The sequence below is a fragment of the Lygodium microphyllum genome, chromosome 17 (genome assembly GCF_053477565.2).
Source record: "Lygodium microphyllum isolate KBCC chromosome 17, Lygodium_microphyllum_v1.1.10, whole genome shotgun sequence".
NCBI classification, from domain to species: Eukaryota; Viridiplantae; Streptophyta; class Polypodiopsida; order Schizaeales; family Lygodiaceae; genus Lygodium; species Lygodium microphyllum.
The window spans coordinates 97469968-97489599 of record NC_141151.1 but is presented as its reverse complement, the minus strand read 5'-3'; the positions used below and the strand labels follow the sequence as shown (position 1 = coordinate 97489599).

The following is a 19632-nucleotide window of genomic DNA, read 5'->3' as shown; positions in this document are numbered from 1 at the left end:
TGAAAATCCCTTGGCCCATTACGACTGCCTCCACAATCTGCGCTGTGCTGATGCGCACCGTGGAGTGAAGCCAGTCCCGAAGCTGGGCCCTGGCTGGGGAATGTCCTACTACCTGACTATAAATCGTTGTTTCCTTTAGCTCCGGCTCTTTAGCTCGGACGACTAAGAGCTGCTCCTCAGAGAGGACGACGTGCAAGGTGTTTGAGTGGGGGGCACTCGTTGAGTGCGCCGGCGTCTGACCAGAGGTTTCCATTGCGCGTCCCTTGTGAGAAAACTACCAATCACGTCGCGGTGCTACCTAAGGGGGGGAAGTTGCTGCAGATAGAGGGAAGAACTGGATGGTGGGGGGGAACAATTTGGCCGGGGGGGGGGGGAGCTAACAAACAAGCGTGGTCGATCTAGGGCGGGCGCGATCAGACGGAGCGGGAGCAGCTTGCGACGTGACAGGTGTGAGCGGTGATCTCATCTGGAAGTCTGATCTTACCTTGAAAAGCCATTTCATACCCTTCCATTTTTTGTGTTTTAAAAAAATGGCTTCCAACTTGTCAAAACTGCTGCCTGTTGCTTGGTGACTTTTTTTGCTGCAGTCTCAATATTTTCCCCAATAGATTATCTACATGTGCAGCCGACACACCTCAGCCTGTTCGTATGCAACCAGCAAGATCAATTGCAGAACCAGGGCAGGATATGCAGAAACTCTGATTTAGGGCAGTGTGCTCAGCATGTGCAAAAACAGGGTAATGTGTGCTCAACCCATGCATATTGCAGTGTGCTCATTGTTGAGTGCTCAGCCTCATCCTGTTGCTCTCTCCCGTGCTGTAGTACTGAGTGCTCTATAGTTTACACTCTCTCAAAATTCATATAGTTCCCTTGTCAAATTTCATTGTTTTTTATGCATGGTTTTTAGAGTGTAAGCTTTGTTGAAATCTTTATAATTCCTACCAAGGTTGAAGTTATCATTCTTACGTATTTCTAGTTTTTAAAGTAAAAAATTAGGGCAACATATGATTCAGTCACGCGGGTCTGAATCATACTTTCATACCCATACATGTATGGAAGCATGAAACATATGTTATCAATTATGGGGTCCATGATGCTATTGATAGACTCAACAGAGGCAAGGCACAAGATCGTGATGGATTAGTAATCTAGCACTTGATTCATGCTAAGGACTTGGTAGCAAGGTTCCTAGCTTACATATTTAACAATCATGTGCAAAGGCCTCCTATTGTATGTATCCTCCAGTCAAGGGATCCCAGTCTACCTAGTAACTATTCGACTATTATGGTTGGACATACATTGGCTAAGTTATATACCTCCATTTTTAAGCAGGAGTTGAGCAAGTGGGGTCTCAAAGCACAAGAAGAGATTGGCCTCACGAGAGACTTCTCTACATCAGATCACGTCCTCACACTTAGAGTGATGAGTGAGAGCAAAGCTCATGGTCGACGGATCTATTGCTACTTTGTAGATTTTCGCAAAGCCTTTGACATAGTATTGAGAGACAGGCTGATACACAGACTACATGCTATGGGAGTGCCTAAGGAGCTTAGTTGGGGGATTTTAGAAATATATGAGAAGGTTGATGGTAGGAAGTGTAGACACCTAAGGGCCTTTTAGCACATATTCACTCCACCATTGGGGTGAAGCAAATATGCCCCCACTCTCCAACACTATTTGGCCTATACATTGATGGAATTGTTGATTATGTATGAGGAGCTCCATTAGTTGGTGCTTGGATACCTCTCCTATTATATATAGATGACATTGTATTGATATTCGACTCTCCACGGGGACTACTGTAAAGAAAATACCCTAACACAGATACATAAACAAAAACCGTACGACAAAGCAGAGACTGATTTTGGATCTAACCAAACATAGATATGCATGGTTGACTCTTGAGTCCTCTTGATAGCTTGCCAGAGAGGGTGATACTTCATGTTGGTATACACAGATGTTAGCTTGGTTTGAGTTACATATGAAACCAGTCTTTCTCCTTAGATAGGGTGGTAAAACCTGATCAAGCACTTAATTACAGCAATTAATGACTGATCATAGATTGAAATGCACACATTACCTTAACAATCTTGGACAATAGACACCTTGTTGGCCCCAGAATTGGTTTCCCTTTTAGTATTTCTTCATCTTTAATTGCCAACAGACTGTGTACAAGTTGAGATTCCACAATCTCCTTTGCTGATCCAAAAGCCCCTTGTTGTACATACAATTGGCAAGCAAGTTGGGCCCTTTGCCCCTTGATTTTCATCCAGGAATTGCATAAATCAAACCACCAACTAGTTAAATGCTACCTCATTTCTATCAATTCCACAGATTTTAGGCACTAATTTCAGTGTACAATGCCTATTCTTGTTGGCACGGGTCCCAAGGTGACTGTAAAACCCTAATTTCTGCAGAAATTTAGGGTTTACAGCAGAAATTTGATTGAGATCTGCTGAGAATGGCTGAGATCTTTTGAGAAATTACTGGATAAGATGAGAGAGAAATCTAATTTTCTTTGCGAGAAAACCCTAAAATCTGCCTGCTGCCTATTCTAGCCCGCATTTAATGCAGTCATGTATTGCTATGCACCTCCAAAATGCTGTCACTTGATCAGCAATGCTATTGCTAGCCCCTAGAAGGTGTTTCCTTGCTGTCCCGTGCTTACTTAGGCTCCCAAATGGCTGTCTTTTGCAGCAAATTGCTGTTCTCTAATTAGAAAATGGACCAGTAGCTTCCTCTCTCTCTCTCTCTCTCTCTCTCTCTCTTCCCCCCCCAGGCTATAAACTAACTGAATGGTTGAGACCAAGCCCCCAAAAACATTTTCTTAGTTTGCATGGGCGTTTTGGCCACTGGCAGCGTTCTAAATCCATTTCAACATTATTGAGCCATTTAATTTATTTTCAAAATCAAATAATCCTGAAAATTAATTTCAGCCCTTTTGACCTTGCCCAAAATTAAATGTGCCCATCTATAATTAAATTGGCTAGGCCATTTGCAACCTAGAGTGATCCCCAACCTTTGTTGATCCTTAGACTAGCATTAATTGATTGATTAGTGCTAGTCCCTGGACTCACCACTGTCACTTATTGGCGAAACAACTGTGCTAGGGTCAAAACTGATACCAATTGACACTCAAAGCCCAGCTGGCATATCTTATCACAACTTTTGCCTTTGACACTCACTGCATTTTGGGGGCTCCTTGGCTTGTTACCATGACATAACTGTCATGTGTATCACATGAGTAGATACTAGAAAGAATGAACAAGAGTGGGGATGTAGAGATTTTTATAGAGTGATTTAGGGTTTAGAGTTGAGAGAGAGAAAAGGAAAGAAAGAAAGATCTATTAACATCTCTAGAAGGCCAAGATGGCCTATGAGGCCATAACCAATACAACTGGTATAATCATCTCCCTCTCAGTCTATGGAATCCACCAAGACTCTACCAACTATCTCCGACTGAGTCAGCGTGGTAATCTTCGTCTGTAGCAAGCAATTGTGAAGCAATTGTGTTGCATATGAGCATGCCTACATTGCTCAAGCAAGTTCCCCAGGGTTTTGTGCTCTGCATAACACTGTAGTTCTATCTACTGTGATGCCACCTAATGATGTCCCTTGATGGCGCCTGTCAGTAGGAGATGTAGTGTCTAAGGTGGCAGTGGCCGGGGGGTTAGCTATACTGAAGAAGTCTATAACTACTCTTTGGAGGGGTGGATGTGGCTGGGATTGGCTCCGATCTCGTAAAAATGCTACCACACATCTTTGGTTGTCAAAGTCCATCACCCATCTCAATGGGCCAAAGCCCTCAAAGAGGCAATGGTAGCGACCTCGGATATCATAGTATCCAGTACATCTACAAATATAGTGTTTCTCCATCTTTGGCTCCCATCCGCAAAGTTGGCATATCCTCTCATTTGTCCTACATGACTCCATCGACCTATCTCAATCATTAGCTGATGTGATGAGGTGTGGATTTGTCCAATAGCAACTCGAAGCCCATGAGTGAGTTGAGCATCCATATATCTCGGCCTCACCATGAGACCATCATGGGAAAGCTACAAGAAGTGACAATGGTATTGTGCCATCTTCATGCCTAATGGGAAAGGGGGCTTGGACCAAGTCCACTCTATTCCCATTTTAGTGATGTCTACTCTAATTGCTCTATTCAACTCTGAACAGTTGAGACTCAAAGTGGAGTTTAAGTCTATAATCCAATAGTGGCAATCTATCTATATTCATGCCATACAAGTTCAACCACGTGCTCATATGTGCGCACCAACATTGTCTATCTCCCTTTGGTGCAAGCTGTCTTGAAGACTCCAAAGCTAGCCTAGGGTATGGGTCTTTAGGTAGCTGCCATATCCTCTGGAGGAAAGCGATTGCTTGGAATAGTGCCTCCACTACGTTGCAGTCCATGAGAGGGATCCGTCTAGTATGATAAAGGCTAGGGCCCTAAATGCTACTCCATAGAGTAGTGTGGGCATAACGAAAGTGTCAAAGTGCCACAATTTGGTAGGGGGCTCTTGGAATTGTATGTGTGCATACTGTTGCTCTAGAGTGCCCAAAGCTAGATATGCCCGTGCAAGCCTAGTCTCTGAAGTCTCCTTCCATGAAAACTGTGGCCCTTTGAAGTGACCTTGAGGTACACATATTGTCTAATCATTTCACAGAGTGACCATCATACATAAAGTGATACTCTGAGCGTGTCACCCAAGCTGTTGAGATGTTAAAGACCATAATTTTAGTCTTTCCAAGATTAACCTTGAGGCCTTTCTCTTCACAAAACACATGCAATGCATCCAGATGTCATTGAAGTCCCTCAGGTGAATTTGAGATGAGCACAATATCATCTGCAAATAGCAAAATTGGTATCAATACCCTTGCCAAGCTGGCTTCCATACCACCCCATCTCTGTATTTAATCTGAAATCTCGTCAATGTACAATCCAAACAGCAAAGGAAAGACCGGACAGCCTTGCTTTACACCAACCGTGCTAGGCATTGAATCTGTTGTGCCTCAAGTCACTCGTACTCTACCTATCATTGTCTCATATAATGTATAAATACACCACTGCATATTCACCGGGACACCAATGTTTTGCAACCTTTGCATGAGTCTTGCACATGGTACGATATCAAAAGCTTTGCAGAAATCCACGAAATAACAATAGATTTTTTGCCTTCGTGATCGTCCCTCCTCGATCAAGGCCCTCAGCGTGAATATATGGTCTGATATATTGTATCCTTGCTGGAAGCTAGCCTGTCCTGTAGACCGTATCCCCTTTGTTTCAACCCACCAACTCAGCTCATGATTCAAAATAGAGGCATATATCTTCGCTAGCATATGGCCAATCATAATAGTGCGGTAATTGTTAGCAACCAGTGGATTCTCGCTCTTAAAAATCAGCACTATTGTGTGTTCACACCAATTTGTTGGAAACCCCTCACATACAACTCTATTGAAGTTATTTGACAAGATAGGGGCCAATGCATAACATTAATTGTTTCTTTATCTATGACCTTTGCAGTATCATGAGGGAGGGAGGGGCTGGTAGGGAAGGAGAGAGAGGTAAGATTAACAATGTATGTTTTTGTAGTTTACATTTCTGACAGGTGGTGTGGTATTTTTGACATTAATTGTCAATGGTTCAACAACACAATTCCTATTGCAGCTTTTAGGGATGCAAAGGACATCTGATGTTAAGGTGAGATTCTATATTTCTAGTTGCATTCAGTATGCTATGGCTGCCATATGTCACCTCTGATTTACTTTTTCCTTTGGAATGAGGCCTTACGCAAAAAAGTTGTTAATCCTCCACTGTTTGAATATACTTTTAGTGTGTGTGGGTGTGAAAACCCCTTCCATGTCTTCAACTTCAACACGGGTCAATGATATGGGTGTGTACTTTGGCCTATATCACAAAACTCCAACATTTTACTCGAGTGTGAATATAGGTTTCTGTATTTGTCTCTCATATTCTCTCACCCCTCACCTCTGAAAGTGGTATCAAAGCCGTGCATCAATACCTCACTGGAGCCATCGATTGTTAGATGACGAGCCTTTTGAAGCATCGGCAGTTATATTCAAAAGTTCATGTCGACTGCTTTATCTGTGCCAATTGCTGACTGCATCAGTCTGTAAGATGGCATTTCCTCCATCACTTGCTTGAATCTAGCCTCATGCTGTCCTGCCATGACTTGGCATAATTCACAGTATTGTCCCTGCCCATTTGTAGACACATCATTAGCCCTTATCAACTTTGACACCACCATTGAGCTTAAAGCACATCTATAGCCACATTCTCCAATGATGGCTCCCGTACCGTCGCATGCTGTCATGTCTCACAATTTTTTTCAAATCCAGAAGTCTTCTTTTGCAACATTGGAGAGAAATTGCATCGGTTTGGCTCCTTGGGAACAAGTGCAACCTGGACAAAAGCAGCCGCAACACAGCACTTAATACATGTGTTAGAGATTCCCTTGAACCTCAAAGAACTTCAACATCTGCACCAGCAAGCACAAGCACAAACTGGGAAGGAATCTGCACCATAGAAGTTAAAAGTTTTTCTCCATCGCTTGAACATCTGATACCATGTTGGTAGTGGAATGCACGGGGAAGAGTGAGAGATAAATCATAAGTACTGTAAACAGGAATTGGAAAGAGACATGGGTAAATAAGTCAAATTTGAGATCAGAACACAATGCTAGAGAGGCAGTGCACACATCCAGATGCTCCCTCTCTCCTAACCAAGAATCTACAAGCCCAAGACTGCGAATGTGGTCACACCTTTATAGGCAAATTTTAGAATTGAATGACCACAGTAAAGGTCTGCCATGAATTGGGTGCAGTGAACTTGTCAAACGATAACTTCCAACTTGTTTGCAGCTTGTATTAGAGGGCCAGGGAAAGAATAATGGAAATAAAGAAAATTTTGTGTGTGAGATGGCTATTCAATAGGTGCTAGTTTGGAAACAGAATTGCGGTATGGAAAACAATAATGCTGGTCTAAATTTTTGCATGTTCGACAGCTTTTTAGCAAGTCTCTCCCTATGGATATTCATTCACTGGTGTTAGATTTTCTACCATGAGTTAATTTGTACTTAGTCATCCTTTAGAAACAAAGGAAACAAAGGCTTTACGGCCACGGTTTGGGCACATCTAAGTTTCCATAGAGGTGCAAAATATTTTGCAAAGGATTTGGGCTTGGGCCATGATTGCTTGGTTGTTAATCGGAGCTTTCTTTTGTTCCATGTTCAACTCCATGCCAGGATTTCCAACAAGTTCTCGTGTCTGTTCATATCTGCACACACAAAGAAAAAAGGTCATTTGTCTTTAATGTATGCATGGCCATTAGATCAACATACGGTGTTAAGCTTTCCTGTATGCATGACTATTAGATCAACATATGGTCAGATATGTTGAGTCCCCTGAATTGAAGTGTTAACAAGGCCACAACTTTAGAAGTCATTTATGATTAGGTTTACCGAGATCGAAACAGCTGGCTAACAGCTATGTGTATCCATCAGTAGCCATACATCATCTAAGTAATGCTTTCAGTCAAAATGTGATGGTATAAATTTTTTCCAATTTTGATGTTTCATACTAATTTTTGTGAGTATTGCATGGCTTTGGGAAGTTGCGTATCCTGGAATACACGAAGTATGAAATTTATATGAAAGCTCTAGAAGCCTTTGGGGAACTCGGAGAAGATGAAGAACTCGGACCAGCAGAATGGCAGACAGTGAAGAAATATATAACATGTTTGAATATGACAGAACAGCCAACGCATCCCCATGATATATGCGGGCCTGAAATAGAAAGCCAAAAGCACCAATTGCAAGATACACGTGTGAGACTGCTGAATGGTAGGCATTTTGTGTTCAACTATGTTCAGTGGGTTTTCTTTATTATTTGTACTTTCTCTGCACTCTTTAGCATGGCTAGAGTTCATAAGGAATACCGTGTTGTTGAAAACATTGAGAGGATGATGTTAAATATATTAGGGGAAATGTAGACCGTTTCTGCAACTAAAATAGGACACATTCACGTAGTTAGTATTTCACAATGGCCTTGTCGAACAGTGGAAGGGACTTAGGTGTAAAATATTGCGCAGAAAGTGGAACTCAATTCAGGTCATTTCACAACAAATATATGGACAGTTTTGGAATATGGGTCAGTATGGCCATATTGGTAGTTTCAATCCATCCATCTCCTCCCCCCCTCTCTGCAGCCCTGTGGCGGGCGGGTTCCGGTATTCTGGAGTGTTGTAGGGACTTAAAGTGTTAAATGTTTCTTATCTTCAAAGCTTTCATGTAACATTATTATGATCGAGAAAGTTGGGAGCTGAAAAGAGCTCTATGGGCAGTGCAGCTTGTTCAGTACAGGAACTTTGGGAACCTTATTATTGATTAGAATATGTTTCTCTTGAGATCTTTCTGTGAGATTGAGAGAGGATCGAAGCTCAGCTCAGAGTGCAGTAGACAGTGTGGAGAGTGAAGCACGACACCCAATGCAATAGACTAAAAGAGTGTAATCTGAAAGTACAAGGTACAACCCTTATACCTTAGAGTTGTGGGGGGGTGTTCACACCCGAACACAATAAGTGCCCGAAAGTGTGTGACATAAGCACATATGAAACAAGACAATAAGTATGGGGGAAAAAACCTCTCGTACCGAGAGTAAAAAGTGCCCCAGTGTCCTACTGATCACCGACACTCCTATGTGAGTGTAGGTGTAAGTGAGGCGTAAGTGAAAACCCAACAAACCCCCTTGGAGTGAAGAGTGATCAAAAGTACAAGGATCATCCGCCACCAAAGGAGATCAAATTTAAAGCATTGCGAAATGCTTCAAATTTGTCACAAGGAAGAGCTTTGGTGAAGATGTTTGCCACATTACTGGTGGTAGGACAATAGACAAGGCTGATATCACCTGCATGTAACCTCTCTCTGGCAAAGTGATAATGTATCTCAATGTGTTTCGTGCGTGCATGAAACAGTGGGTTCCATGCCACTGCAATGGCACTCTGACTATCAATGAACAAAGGAGTAGGCTCCATAACAGATACATCCAAATCAGCTAGCAACCGTCTAATCCATACGCATTCAATTGTGGTAGTGAAAGCTGCCTTGTACTCAGCTTCACATGACGATGTGGCAACAATGGATTGTTTCTTGCTAAGCCAAGATACACAAGATGAGCTAACAAAGAAACAATTGCCACTAGTGGAGTGACGTGAATTATAATCACCAACCCAATCAGAATCACTGTAAGTATGTAACTGCAGTGGTCCCCCCTTGGCATAAAGCAATCCAAGAGATCTAGTACCCTGCAAGTAATGAAAGATACACTTAACAACTGTCCAATGTGACATGCGTGGCTGATGCATATATCTGCCCAGGGCTGAAATTGCAAACTATATGTCCGGCCTAGTGTTGCATAGGTAAATAAGACATTCAACTGCTGCAGCAGATGTGTATATATCAAACAAATCACTATCATCGTGTAATGACAGCTTTAGTCCAGGTTCCATTGGTGTACAGACTGGCTTGCAATCGTGTAAGCCAAACTTCTCAAGAAGTTTACCATGTATCTTGACTGTGATAAACCAATACCTATAGCATCATGTATGAACTGAATGCCCAAGTAATAATGCAAAGACCCCAAGTCTGACATTTCAAAAGTTTGTTGCAAATTTTGTTTGAATGTTGAAATCTAATCAACATGTGTCCTTGTAAGCAAGAGATCATCAGCATATAGACAAATGATTAGCATGGATCCCCTCTCTTTACAACATTTGCAAATTTTGTTTGAATGCTGAAATCTGATCAACATGTGTCCCTGTAAGCAAGAGATCATTAACATATAGACAAATGATCGGCATGGATCCCCCCTCTTTACATACGTAAAGGATATACTTAGATGAGCTGTTTATAAACCCTTGGCTGAGCAAAAATGCATCTATCTTTGCATACCAAGCTCTAGGAGCTTGTTTCAAACCATGTAAAGCCTTTTTCAGCTTGCAAACCAAGTGTTTGGATCCCTCAATTGCAAAACCAATGGGCTGCTGTACATATACTTCCTCATGAAGTTCCCCATGTAAAAATGCAGTTTTAATATCCAACTGATGCACAGTCCATCCATAATGGACAGCCAAAGCAACCATAGATCTGATGGTCGTCATTCGGGAGTAAGGAGCAAACGTCTTCTCATAGTTAAATGCCTTTCTTTTGTGCATAGCCTTTAGCTACAAGCCTTGCCTTATATTTGTGAATGGATCCATCTGCATTTCGTTTCAGCTTGTAGACCCATTTTGTTCCAATGGCTTTCTTCCCAAAGGGCAAAGACACTAAATCCCATGTTTGATTCTTAGTGATAGAATCCAATTCAGCTTGCATTGCTGCCATCCAATGCACACTTTGTTGTGCATCTCACAACATTCAGGCTCCTCATCATCAAATGTGCTTGCTGCCATAACAAACTCCATGGTATGTGCAGTATCATGCATACGAGCTTGCCTTCTAGTACGACCAGCCATGGGTGTATCCAGATGACTATCTTTCATAGTCTATAAATACCATCTAGGCATTTGTCTTGCCTTCTGACTATGCATAAGCTCTTACTAAATTTTAGTTTCAGTACTTTGCTGATTATTCATATCAGCCAATGATTGATTTTCTGCATTTTTCAATGGACCAGCTGGCAGAACATTAAGTTCACTTGCTGAAACTCCAACTGAATCACCAAATGTAATGGGTAGCAGCCCTTCAAATACATCACAGGCAGCTGATATGTGTCTAAACCAGCAAGGGATAGTTTTGATTTTTCATCATGAGTACATCCCTACTGACAAACACCTTTTTAGAGACAGGATCATAGAGTCTGTAGCCTTTGCTCTCACTATTATATCCCACAAAAATGCATTTGACAGCCTTGTTATCCAACTTTTTTCTGAGTACCTAGGGAATGTGTGCATATGCAAGATGCCCAAAGGTACGAAAGTGTCCAACAGAAGATTTCCGGTTGTTCCAAGCCTCAAAAGGTGTAATTTTCTTTAATGCTTTGGTGGGGTATCTGTTCAAAATATAGCAAGCACATATAACGACTTCCATTCAAAAATTGTGTGGCAAGCTCTTCGCTTTCAACATACATCTGGCCATCTCCATGAGTGACCGATTCTTCCTCTCTGCAACCCCATTCTGCTGTGGAGTATAAGCAGCAGTGAACTCATGAGTAATGCCCTGCTGCTTCAAAAAGGAAATCAATATAGAGGACATATATTCCCCCCCTCAATCTGAACAGAGAGTCTTTATTTTACAGACAGATTGGTTCTTAACAAGTATAGGAAAAGCCAAGTCTGCATTATACACTTTTAACTTTTTCACCAAAGAGTAGACCTAGTAAAATCGAGTAAAATCATCAATAAAAGTCACAAAATAGTAACATCCTCCCAATGACTTTGTGTGCATAGGCCCACACACATGTGAATGCACTAACTGTAACTTGGTTGTGGCTCTAAAAGCAATAAAAAGGGGAAATGAGAACTGATGCATTTTTCCCAAAATACATCCTTCGCACAAGTGCGCAGGAGGTCTCTTCCGAAGAGGTAATCCATCTTGCATCTGTGTACGTTGAAAGAGCATCAAGCTACCAAAGTTTACATGCCCCATGCGAGCATGCCATAACTCTGCCTGTATCATAGCAAGAGTAAGAGTGGATGCCAAGTATACTAACTGATCAACTAAAAGAGCATCCAACTCATATAATCCATGACATAAAGTGTCAGTCAAGACCAAAGTCATGCGTTCCTTGTTTCTCACCATGCATCAGTCATCATCAAATGGGATCTGCAATCCACAACGTGCCAAAGAAGAAATAGAGAGCAGATTCTTCTTTATATCTCCTGTAGGCGGAGAATAGAGTCATCAATGGCTATGAGCGCAATCTCCCCAATACCTCTAACAGGATATGATGCATTGTTGTCATACTGTACAGACTTGCCAATTGGAGTTGCACCAACAGAAGCAAATAAATCTTTGCAAGATCTGATATGCCTAGAAGCACCAATGTTAAAAAAACCAAGTGTATGTATCCTCAGTAGAGTTAAATGCTCGATTAGCCCAAGAAGTGTCATAACTGCATGTGTAAAAGCAATAGTCCCTGTTTGCAACAAAGGACATGGACTCAGTAGCAGTGGAAGGAGCATTAGAAACAGACATTCTTGACTCCTTTTTCTTCTTCTTGGTGATGCGCATTCTACACTCAGTGATATAGTGGCTTGGCTTCTTGCAATAATGGCATTTGCCCTTTTTGGCTTGCATGCCTCCTTGTTTTTTACTTTCCTGTGAGGTGCCAAAAATCCTAGAGCTCTACGGAGCATTCTTTACTTGGTTGCCTTTGCCCTTCTGTCTAGCCATAAAAGCTTGCTCAGAGGCTATGACAGGCATACCACTATTTCTTCTTGTTTGCTCCTCCTCTGGAAGCAAACTGACTAACTGAAGAAAGGAAATAGGCTGTGGGGCTATCCTCATTGTGAGGTTTAGGGCAGTGTTAACAGCCAAGTACGAAGAAGGTAATGAGTTCAAGGTAGTAGATATCAGCTCTACATTTGAATAGTACTCATCGACATTCATAAGTTGCTCACGGAAGTCTTGAATTTTGTTTAAGTGATCCTGCATAGAATCACCCTCATCCATCTTAAATGTCTCAAGCTCTTTCTTTAAGAAAGAGATGGGAGTCTCATTCTTACCAGTAAACATCAGCTCCAAAGTTAGCCAAGCTTCTTGTGAAGAAGCTACCAAATGAATGTGGGGGATGATGGACCGCTGAACAGCCAATACAATTAGCGACAAAGCTTGTGCATTCCGTGTATCTCATGCTTTTTGAGCTGCTAATCTTTGAGGAAGTGGCTGAAGTGGAGCAAGTTGAATAGACTGAGGTGTCCATTGTCCACATCCTCCTAGAGGAGGAGTAGTTGGAGCCACAAATTTGGGCCTAACTTCTTCACCATTGACATAGTCCCAAAGATTTTTCATGACAAGTACATTCTTCATCATGAAGGACCAAAGTGAGTAATTGTTACCATCCAATTTTTCCTCCTTGGATACATAGGTAAAGACATCACCTCCCTGATTTGCCATGATAATCAATGCCAAAAGAAGCAAATAAGCAATGTCAAGCTGGACCCATAGCAGCCAGAAACGTCAGAAACGTTTAGATGAAACGTTAGGAATGTGTTTTGTAAGTTTCTTTCAAGAGGGGGTAAAATAAGAAACGTGGGTTTTTTTAATCTAGGGATTTTTAATAGAGGTTCTAAACCTCTATGGAACTCTCTCTTAAACAAAGAATGGCTAATTGAGCTTGAGTGATAATAGAGTCAATTGAGAATAATACGTTATATGTTACATATCCATGATAAATTATTGAGTTGTCACTTATGTCAAAGTTAGTCTTTAGACAAGCTATACTATGGTTTAGAACTCAAACATTATGATGTCAAAATCAAGAATGAATTGTAATATATCATAAATAACTCATAAATGAGACTAAAATCGTATAATATTCAAATCTCAAGACAATAATAGATACTAGATTGACAAAGTCCAATAACTGAACAAAATCACAAAAAATTCAGTCTCATTCAAAATCTTGAGCCCTCACGAGTCATTACACATAATCATCATTATGTTTAACATTGCCCAATAGTTTTTGTCAAAAAAACCATGTTTTGGGTTGCAACTCACCAATAAAATAAAATAAAATAAAAACCCCCACGTTTTTCACTCTCAAAAATGTTTCGTACTTTAAGAAACATTTCGTAAGTTTCAAATTCAAAGAAACGCATTTCTTAGCTCCTATGGATGGACCAACCTAGAAATCTCGAAATTTTCAGAAATGACAGCAAATAGCTTGCTGCAATTAGTACACTGAGGTACACTCTTTCAAAACTGTCTATAATGCACCCAGTCCAAGGTGTATTCAGTGTTCAGCAACACTGTATGAGCAAAACCCCCAAATTTTCTTGCCCCAAAATTGTCCAAAACAGTCTATCTCTGACTAAGACTATAGAACATGTGTCAATGTCTCCAAAAAACTCAAAAGCCCCAACATTTCTGATAAATTTTCCCAGAATTTTGCATCAACCATGTCCCAAACATGTATCTGGACCGTTGTACCTGTTGGGCAAAAGGCCCGTCTTCCAGAGATGAATCTGGAGTAAAAAGGTAAAATTAAAAAAAAATTACCTCTCAAATGTCGAGCTGGAGGCAGTCGATGCAGAGATAGGCGCCAATGGCCTCGTGTGCAGCTAGTGTGGCCAGGCGTTGCTGAGGAGTGGCGGGGGCAGTTCACAGGTTTAGGCGGCTGAGGCGGTGCTAGGCAGGCGGACAAGAGCAGGAGACGGGCTGAAGACGCAAGGACCAGGTGGCGTAGGGCAGGAGTTGCAGATGACGGGCAGCGCTCCCAGACGAGCTGGCAGGCAGTTGGTGCAGGCGAAGTTGCTGGCAGGCGTGGTACAAGGGAGGTGCAAGGTTCAGGCGTAGGCGGCGCTGCTGACAGGCGTGGGACAGGGCGGCGCTGGTACAGGGGCAGCGCTCAGGTGGCTGGTCAGGGGCAAGACATCTGCTTCTGACGGGCTGAGGCTCACTTCTTGGACAGGGAGCAGATCTGTACTGAACCAGGACTCCTTAGCGGCAGAGTTGAACTGAGCAGGAACTCCCAAAGGCTGAGCAAATCTGAACTGTGCAGAGCCTCAGCTCTGATACCAAATGTGAGACTGAGAGAGGATCGAAGCTTAGCTCAGAGTGTTGTAGACAGTGTGGAGAGTGAAGCACGACACCCAATGCAATAGACTGAAAGAGTGTAATCTGAAAGTACAAGGTACAACCCTTAAACCTTAGGGTTGTAGGGGGTGTTCACACCCAAACACGATAAGTACCCGTAAGTGTGACATAAGCACATACAAAATAAGACAATAAGTTTGGGGGGAAAAACCTCTCGTACCGAGAGTAAAAAGTGCCCCAGTGTCCTACTGATCACCGACACTCCTATGTGAGCGTAGGCGTAAGTGAAAACCCAACACTTTCATCATGTGAATCTCATGGAACAGCAATCCAAATGGATGAGAAAGGGTAAAATTTCCATATAGATTTTTGTGACTAAACATTTAGCTCACTAGCGGCGAGTCCTTGAATTCTATTGCATTACTTTCCCATCATGGAAACCCATCTTCACATGTTCCTTGCCACCAAGACAAATGATATGCCCTTTACACAATGCCCTTTAGGGGTTTTTAGACTATTTTACAGAATGTTCCTTTGGGTGTTCATAACCACTCAAGACTTATGGGTATGCATAATGGATCTCTTGAAATCAAGTAGGAAAATGAGATCCTGTCTCCTGGATCATGTAAGAGCTTTGGATTCTTTATAAGGTAAATGTATTGTCCAGGATGCTATGCTCCAAAACCAAACCTATCTGGGTAGGATGGATGAGGTTTGGCATAAGAAGAAATAGTATGAGACTGATGGCTTTAGCGAGGATCTAATTTTTAGTTCCAAGCATAGTATCATGGAAGGGATTTTTTGCCAGCGTATGTCTATAAAAACAAGCTGATTTATAGTTGTCACTGTCATCATTCCTTTTGCTGCTGCTCTGTTTTCTGGCTGTGTTGTTGTACTATTTCTAAACCAGATTCTCCTGTAGGTGTACAAGCTGCCTATTGGACAATGCTGGAGGAAGGGAGAGTAACTCAAACATCTGCCATGATTTTGATGCAATCTGTAGATGAGGCACTGGACTATGTTATGAGAGACCAAATCTTATGTGACTGGAAAGGACTGGATTCCCATGTGCATTTTCCAACTTACCTTAAACACTTATGGCTGCAGAACATCCATTTTTTACCCAAACGGCTATTGAGTTATTTAGCAGTTGAACGTTTAGAGTTTGGATGTTACCTCTCTGCTGCATTTTTGCGAGCACACAGAATTGCAAGACGCCAGCTGCGAGAATTCATTGGTAAGCCCTCAGTTGGCAAGGAAAAAGAATAAAAGTTTAAGTTCATAATCTGGCTTTGTCATTTTGTTGTTAAACACAATGTTCAAGAAAAAATGACGCAAAGGCTTAATTGCAAGTGTATAACTAGTATGTATTGCATATTTGCTCTCAACACTGTGAAGCTTTAGGCTGGATATCTAGCATCTTAAGCTTTTGATTTGTTAAAAGGAGTCAAATTCCTCCTTGAGGATGTAACTTACTGAGACCTGACTTACCAATGACCATACTAATAAGAATTTATTGTGAATATGAATGTTCATGAGACTTGTCTTTACTTAGATTTCTCCAAGTGTTGAGTTCTCATATCCTTGGGGGGAGTTTATGATGAGCACTCCAGCATGAGCTATAATAGCAACTCTTTGGACAAACCCTTGCCATAAGACAGCACTCTCTGGGTTGGGCTCTTGTGACCTGTATAGAGGTGTCATCAGTGTCATCTGGGTGACTGCACCTTTGACAAAGTCAATGGTAGCTTTCTGTTGGCCATCTCTAACCTGCTGCCCTGCTGTCCTCTTGCCATAACACAGCAGTGTTGCTATCTTTTACATCATTATCCAGTAAATGTATAAGAGTACCCTCATGTACTGAGGAGTCTTGGCAGTTATTCCTTTTCATCTCTGCACTAGGTCCTTGTGACCTTCTGTAGATATCAATCAGCTTAGTGGCTGTCCATACCATCATTTGCATCTGGCAAGGCTCTTCCAGCTTTCTTATTTGCAAGGCGAGGCTATTTTGCTCCAGTTTTAAAGGTTGTGCCTATTCTTTGCAAAGAGTATTGTTGAAGTTTCCTAGAGGTTGAAACCTGCATTTTGAGCCTTCTAGAGCCAATTGAATCTGATCCATTCAAGGATCTAGAATTTTGAGGTGTCTTTTTAGTAAGACAATATTGTTAAAGAAAAGATAGCTAGAGGAGGATCATTTTGATTGGACTGTCTTTGTATTCTCTATTTGTCAATACATGTAGGAGTGGGCAAGAAGAGATGTAGAGAGGCAAGAGCTTGAGAATCTAGTCGAGGCCATGAGAGTGGCTAAGAGACTAGTGGACTTGGAAGGAAGGAGAATAGCCCATAGGAGCCAATCTAGACTCTACATAAGCCTTACCACAAACACTTGGATCCAAAGGCCAGCTCCCTCAAGAGAACTCATATCCAAAGCTAAAAGTTAGATCTCACAAGTAACCCCAACCACATCACAATCGACATTGGTTGAAACCAGCCTTCCTCCTTGGATAGGGTGGTAAATAACCTGATTAAGCACTATTTACAGCAATTAACAAATTTACAAAACTGAAATGCGCACTTTACCATATAATCCTAGACATTGGACACCATGTCGGCCCCAAACCATTATAGTCTCTAGCAGCCATCTAGCATCAATCTAAGATTGTCATTATTACATTAGGGCCAAAAACGCTTCAAAAAAGGCACTTTTGTTAATTAGTGGATTAAGGAAAGAGCCAAAGAGATTTCGCCACGTGGACAAAAATGTGGTATTCTTGTCTCCTCCGCTTTTGAGATAGTAGAGTCGATTTTTTGGTTCTTCCCTCCTATTTAGCCAAATTCTTCAAATACTGACAAGTTTTCGTAGTCCAAAAGGCCCTATTAACTAATAAAAGCTGACAAAACATATCTCAAAGACATGATAGAGTTGTGTTAATTCAGATATGATACATTTCTATAGATTGTCATAATCGAATTTAATGATGTAAATATATGGTATGTACACTTACGATCGTGTACCTGCTTTACATCATGATTGAGATGCAAGGTAGAGTGTTTCTTCTGCCTAAGGGGGTGGAACCATCTCACATCAGTGCCTTGTTCCTATGTCTGTACTGTCAAGATTTCTCTTTTCAGTTCTGCACCTCATTGATTAAGTGAGACCAAATGTTTCAAATTCTCTCAAACAAGTAGGTTTGGGCATTTTTCAGGTTGTGCGAGACATGAAAGGTGAGAAGGATCGAAGCTTGCTTGGAAGTGAGCTATGGTGGAGAGCAAGAGCAAGAAGAGAGAGAGACACAAATGGGAACTTCAACAGTCACAATGTATGACCGGGCCTTCCTTTATTCAAACTATCACTAAAAGAATAAAGAATAAAGTGATGGTGACGGGCACCCATCACCTGCAGTGTGCAGTGGCAGGTACTGTCAATGTACTAATACATGGGCGGCTAGGCAGAGGCGCCTTTACCCCCAATAACCTCCCACTTAAAGGCGAATCTATCCCAGTAAGGAGTGGAAAGAAAAATAAAAGACAGTACAATGTACACATGTACAAGAGGATGAGGAAAAATATCATCTCATCCAACGCCCATCAATCTCCTGAGGAAGGCAAACCGCTCAGTAGTGAGGCTTTTCGTGAGCAGATCTGCAGGATTTTCGTCAGTGGAGATCTTGACAAGGTCAACAAACTTGTCCTCCACGATCCCACGTATGAACTGATACCTCATCTCAATGTGTTTCGTCTTCGCATGGAAGACCGGATTCTTGGCTAGCTGAATAGCACTCATAGAATCCGAATGCAACGTAGGTATAGTATCAATCCCAATGTCATGAACCAAACGGCCGAACCATATGACCTCCTTGCAAGCCTAAGTGGCCACAACATACTCGGCCTCGATGGTAGAGAGAGCCGTACACTTCTGAACCATGGACATCCAAGAAACAGCCCTCCAGCATAGATAAAAACATAGTCGGAAGTGAACTTTCTACTATCTGCATGTCCTGCATAATCGGAGTCTGTCTCACAACTCCTATATCCTAGCTGCCATAGCAAATACACATATCTGTTGTGCCCTTTAGGTATCTCATGATACCCTTTACGGTATCCCAATGCTTTTTGCTAAGTGTAGCCATATAGAATGCCACAATATCAACTGCAAAGACAATATTTGGACGAGTGGCTACCATGGCATACATCAAACTACCCACGACAGATGCATAAGGGATCTTGGCCATCTCGGCCCTTTGCTCATCCGTCTACGGACAATCGGCCTGTGAATCCTTCACATAAGAAGGTAATGGACAGGCAATAGGCTTAACGTCTTGCATGCGGAAATGCTCAAGGACTTTATGAATATACTCCCTCTGTGAGAGGTAAAGTAGTCCCTGATGCCTGTCGCACTTAATGTGCATACCAAGAATGTGAGAGACCTATTCCAAATCCTTCATCTCAAAGCTCTTCTTTAGTTGAGATTTAAGAGCATTCCGCTCATCATGAGCTTTCCCTACTATCAACATATCATCCACATAAAGTACCAAAATAAACAACGAGCCATCACGAGCTTTCTTGGTGTAAAGACACGGATCCATAGCGCTCCTGCTGTAGCCTTGTGACTGCATAAAGGCATCAAACTTATGATACCACTCCCTAGGTGCCTACTTCAAGCCATAAAGACTTTTCTTTAAATTGCATACTAGGTGCTCCCTGCCAAGTCCTGCAAAGCTCTTAGGCTGCTCCATGTATATCTCGTCATGCAAATCCCCATGCAAGAATACAGTCTTGATATCCATCTAGTACAAGACCAAGTTAAGGTGCGTGATGGCCAAAACCAAATGTAAAGTGGTCATCTTGATCACTG

At 41.9% G+C, this 19632-nt stretch overlaps 1 protein-coding gene across 3 annotated transcripts in view; it reads left to right on the top strand.

Moving 5' to 3' along the window:
* SOS1 (sodium proton exchanger, putative (NHX7) (SOS1)) overlaps positions 1-19632 on the top strand; it is a 214738-nt gene that overhangs the window by 170583 nt on the left and 24523 nt on the right. For 2 of the 3 annotated variants that reach the window (XM_087697807.1, XM_087697810.1), the window contains exons 15-17: positions 5597-5704; positions 7637-7865; positions 15700-16014. In XM_087697807.1, the coding sequence (XP_087553933.1) occupies positions 5597-5704; positions 7637-7865; positions 15700-16014 (652 nt within the window). The remainder of the gene's footprint in view (positions 1-5596; positions 5705-7636; positions 7866-15699; positions 16015-19632) is intronic. The other variant, XM_087697809.1, reaches the window with a different exon arrangement.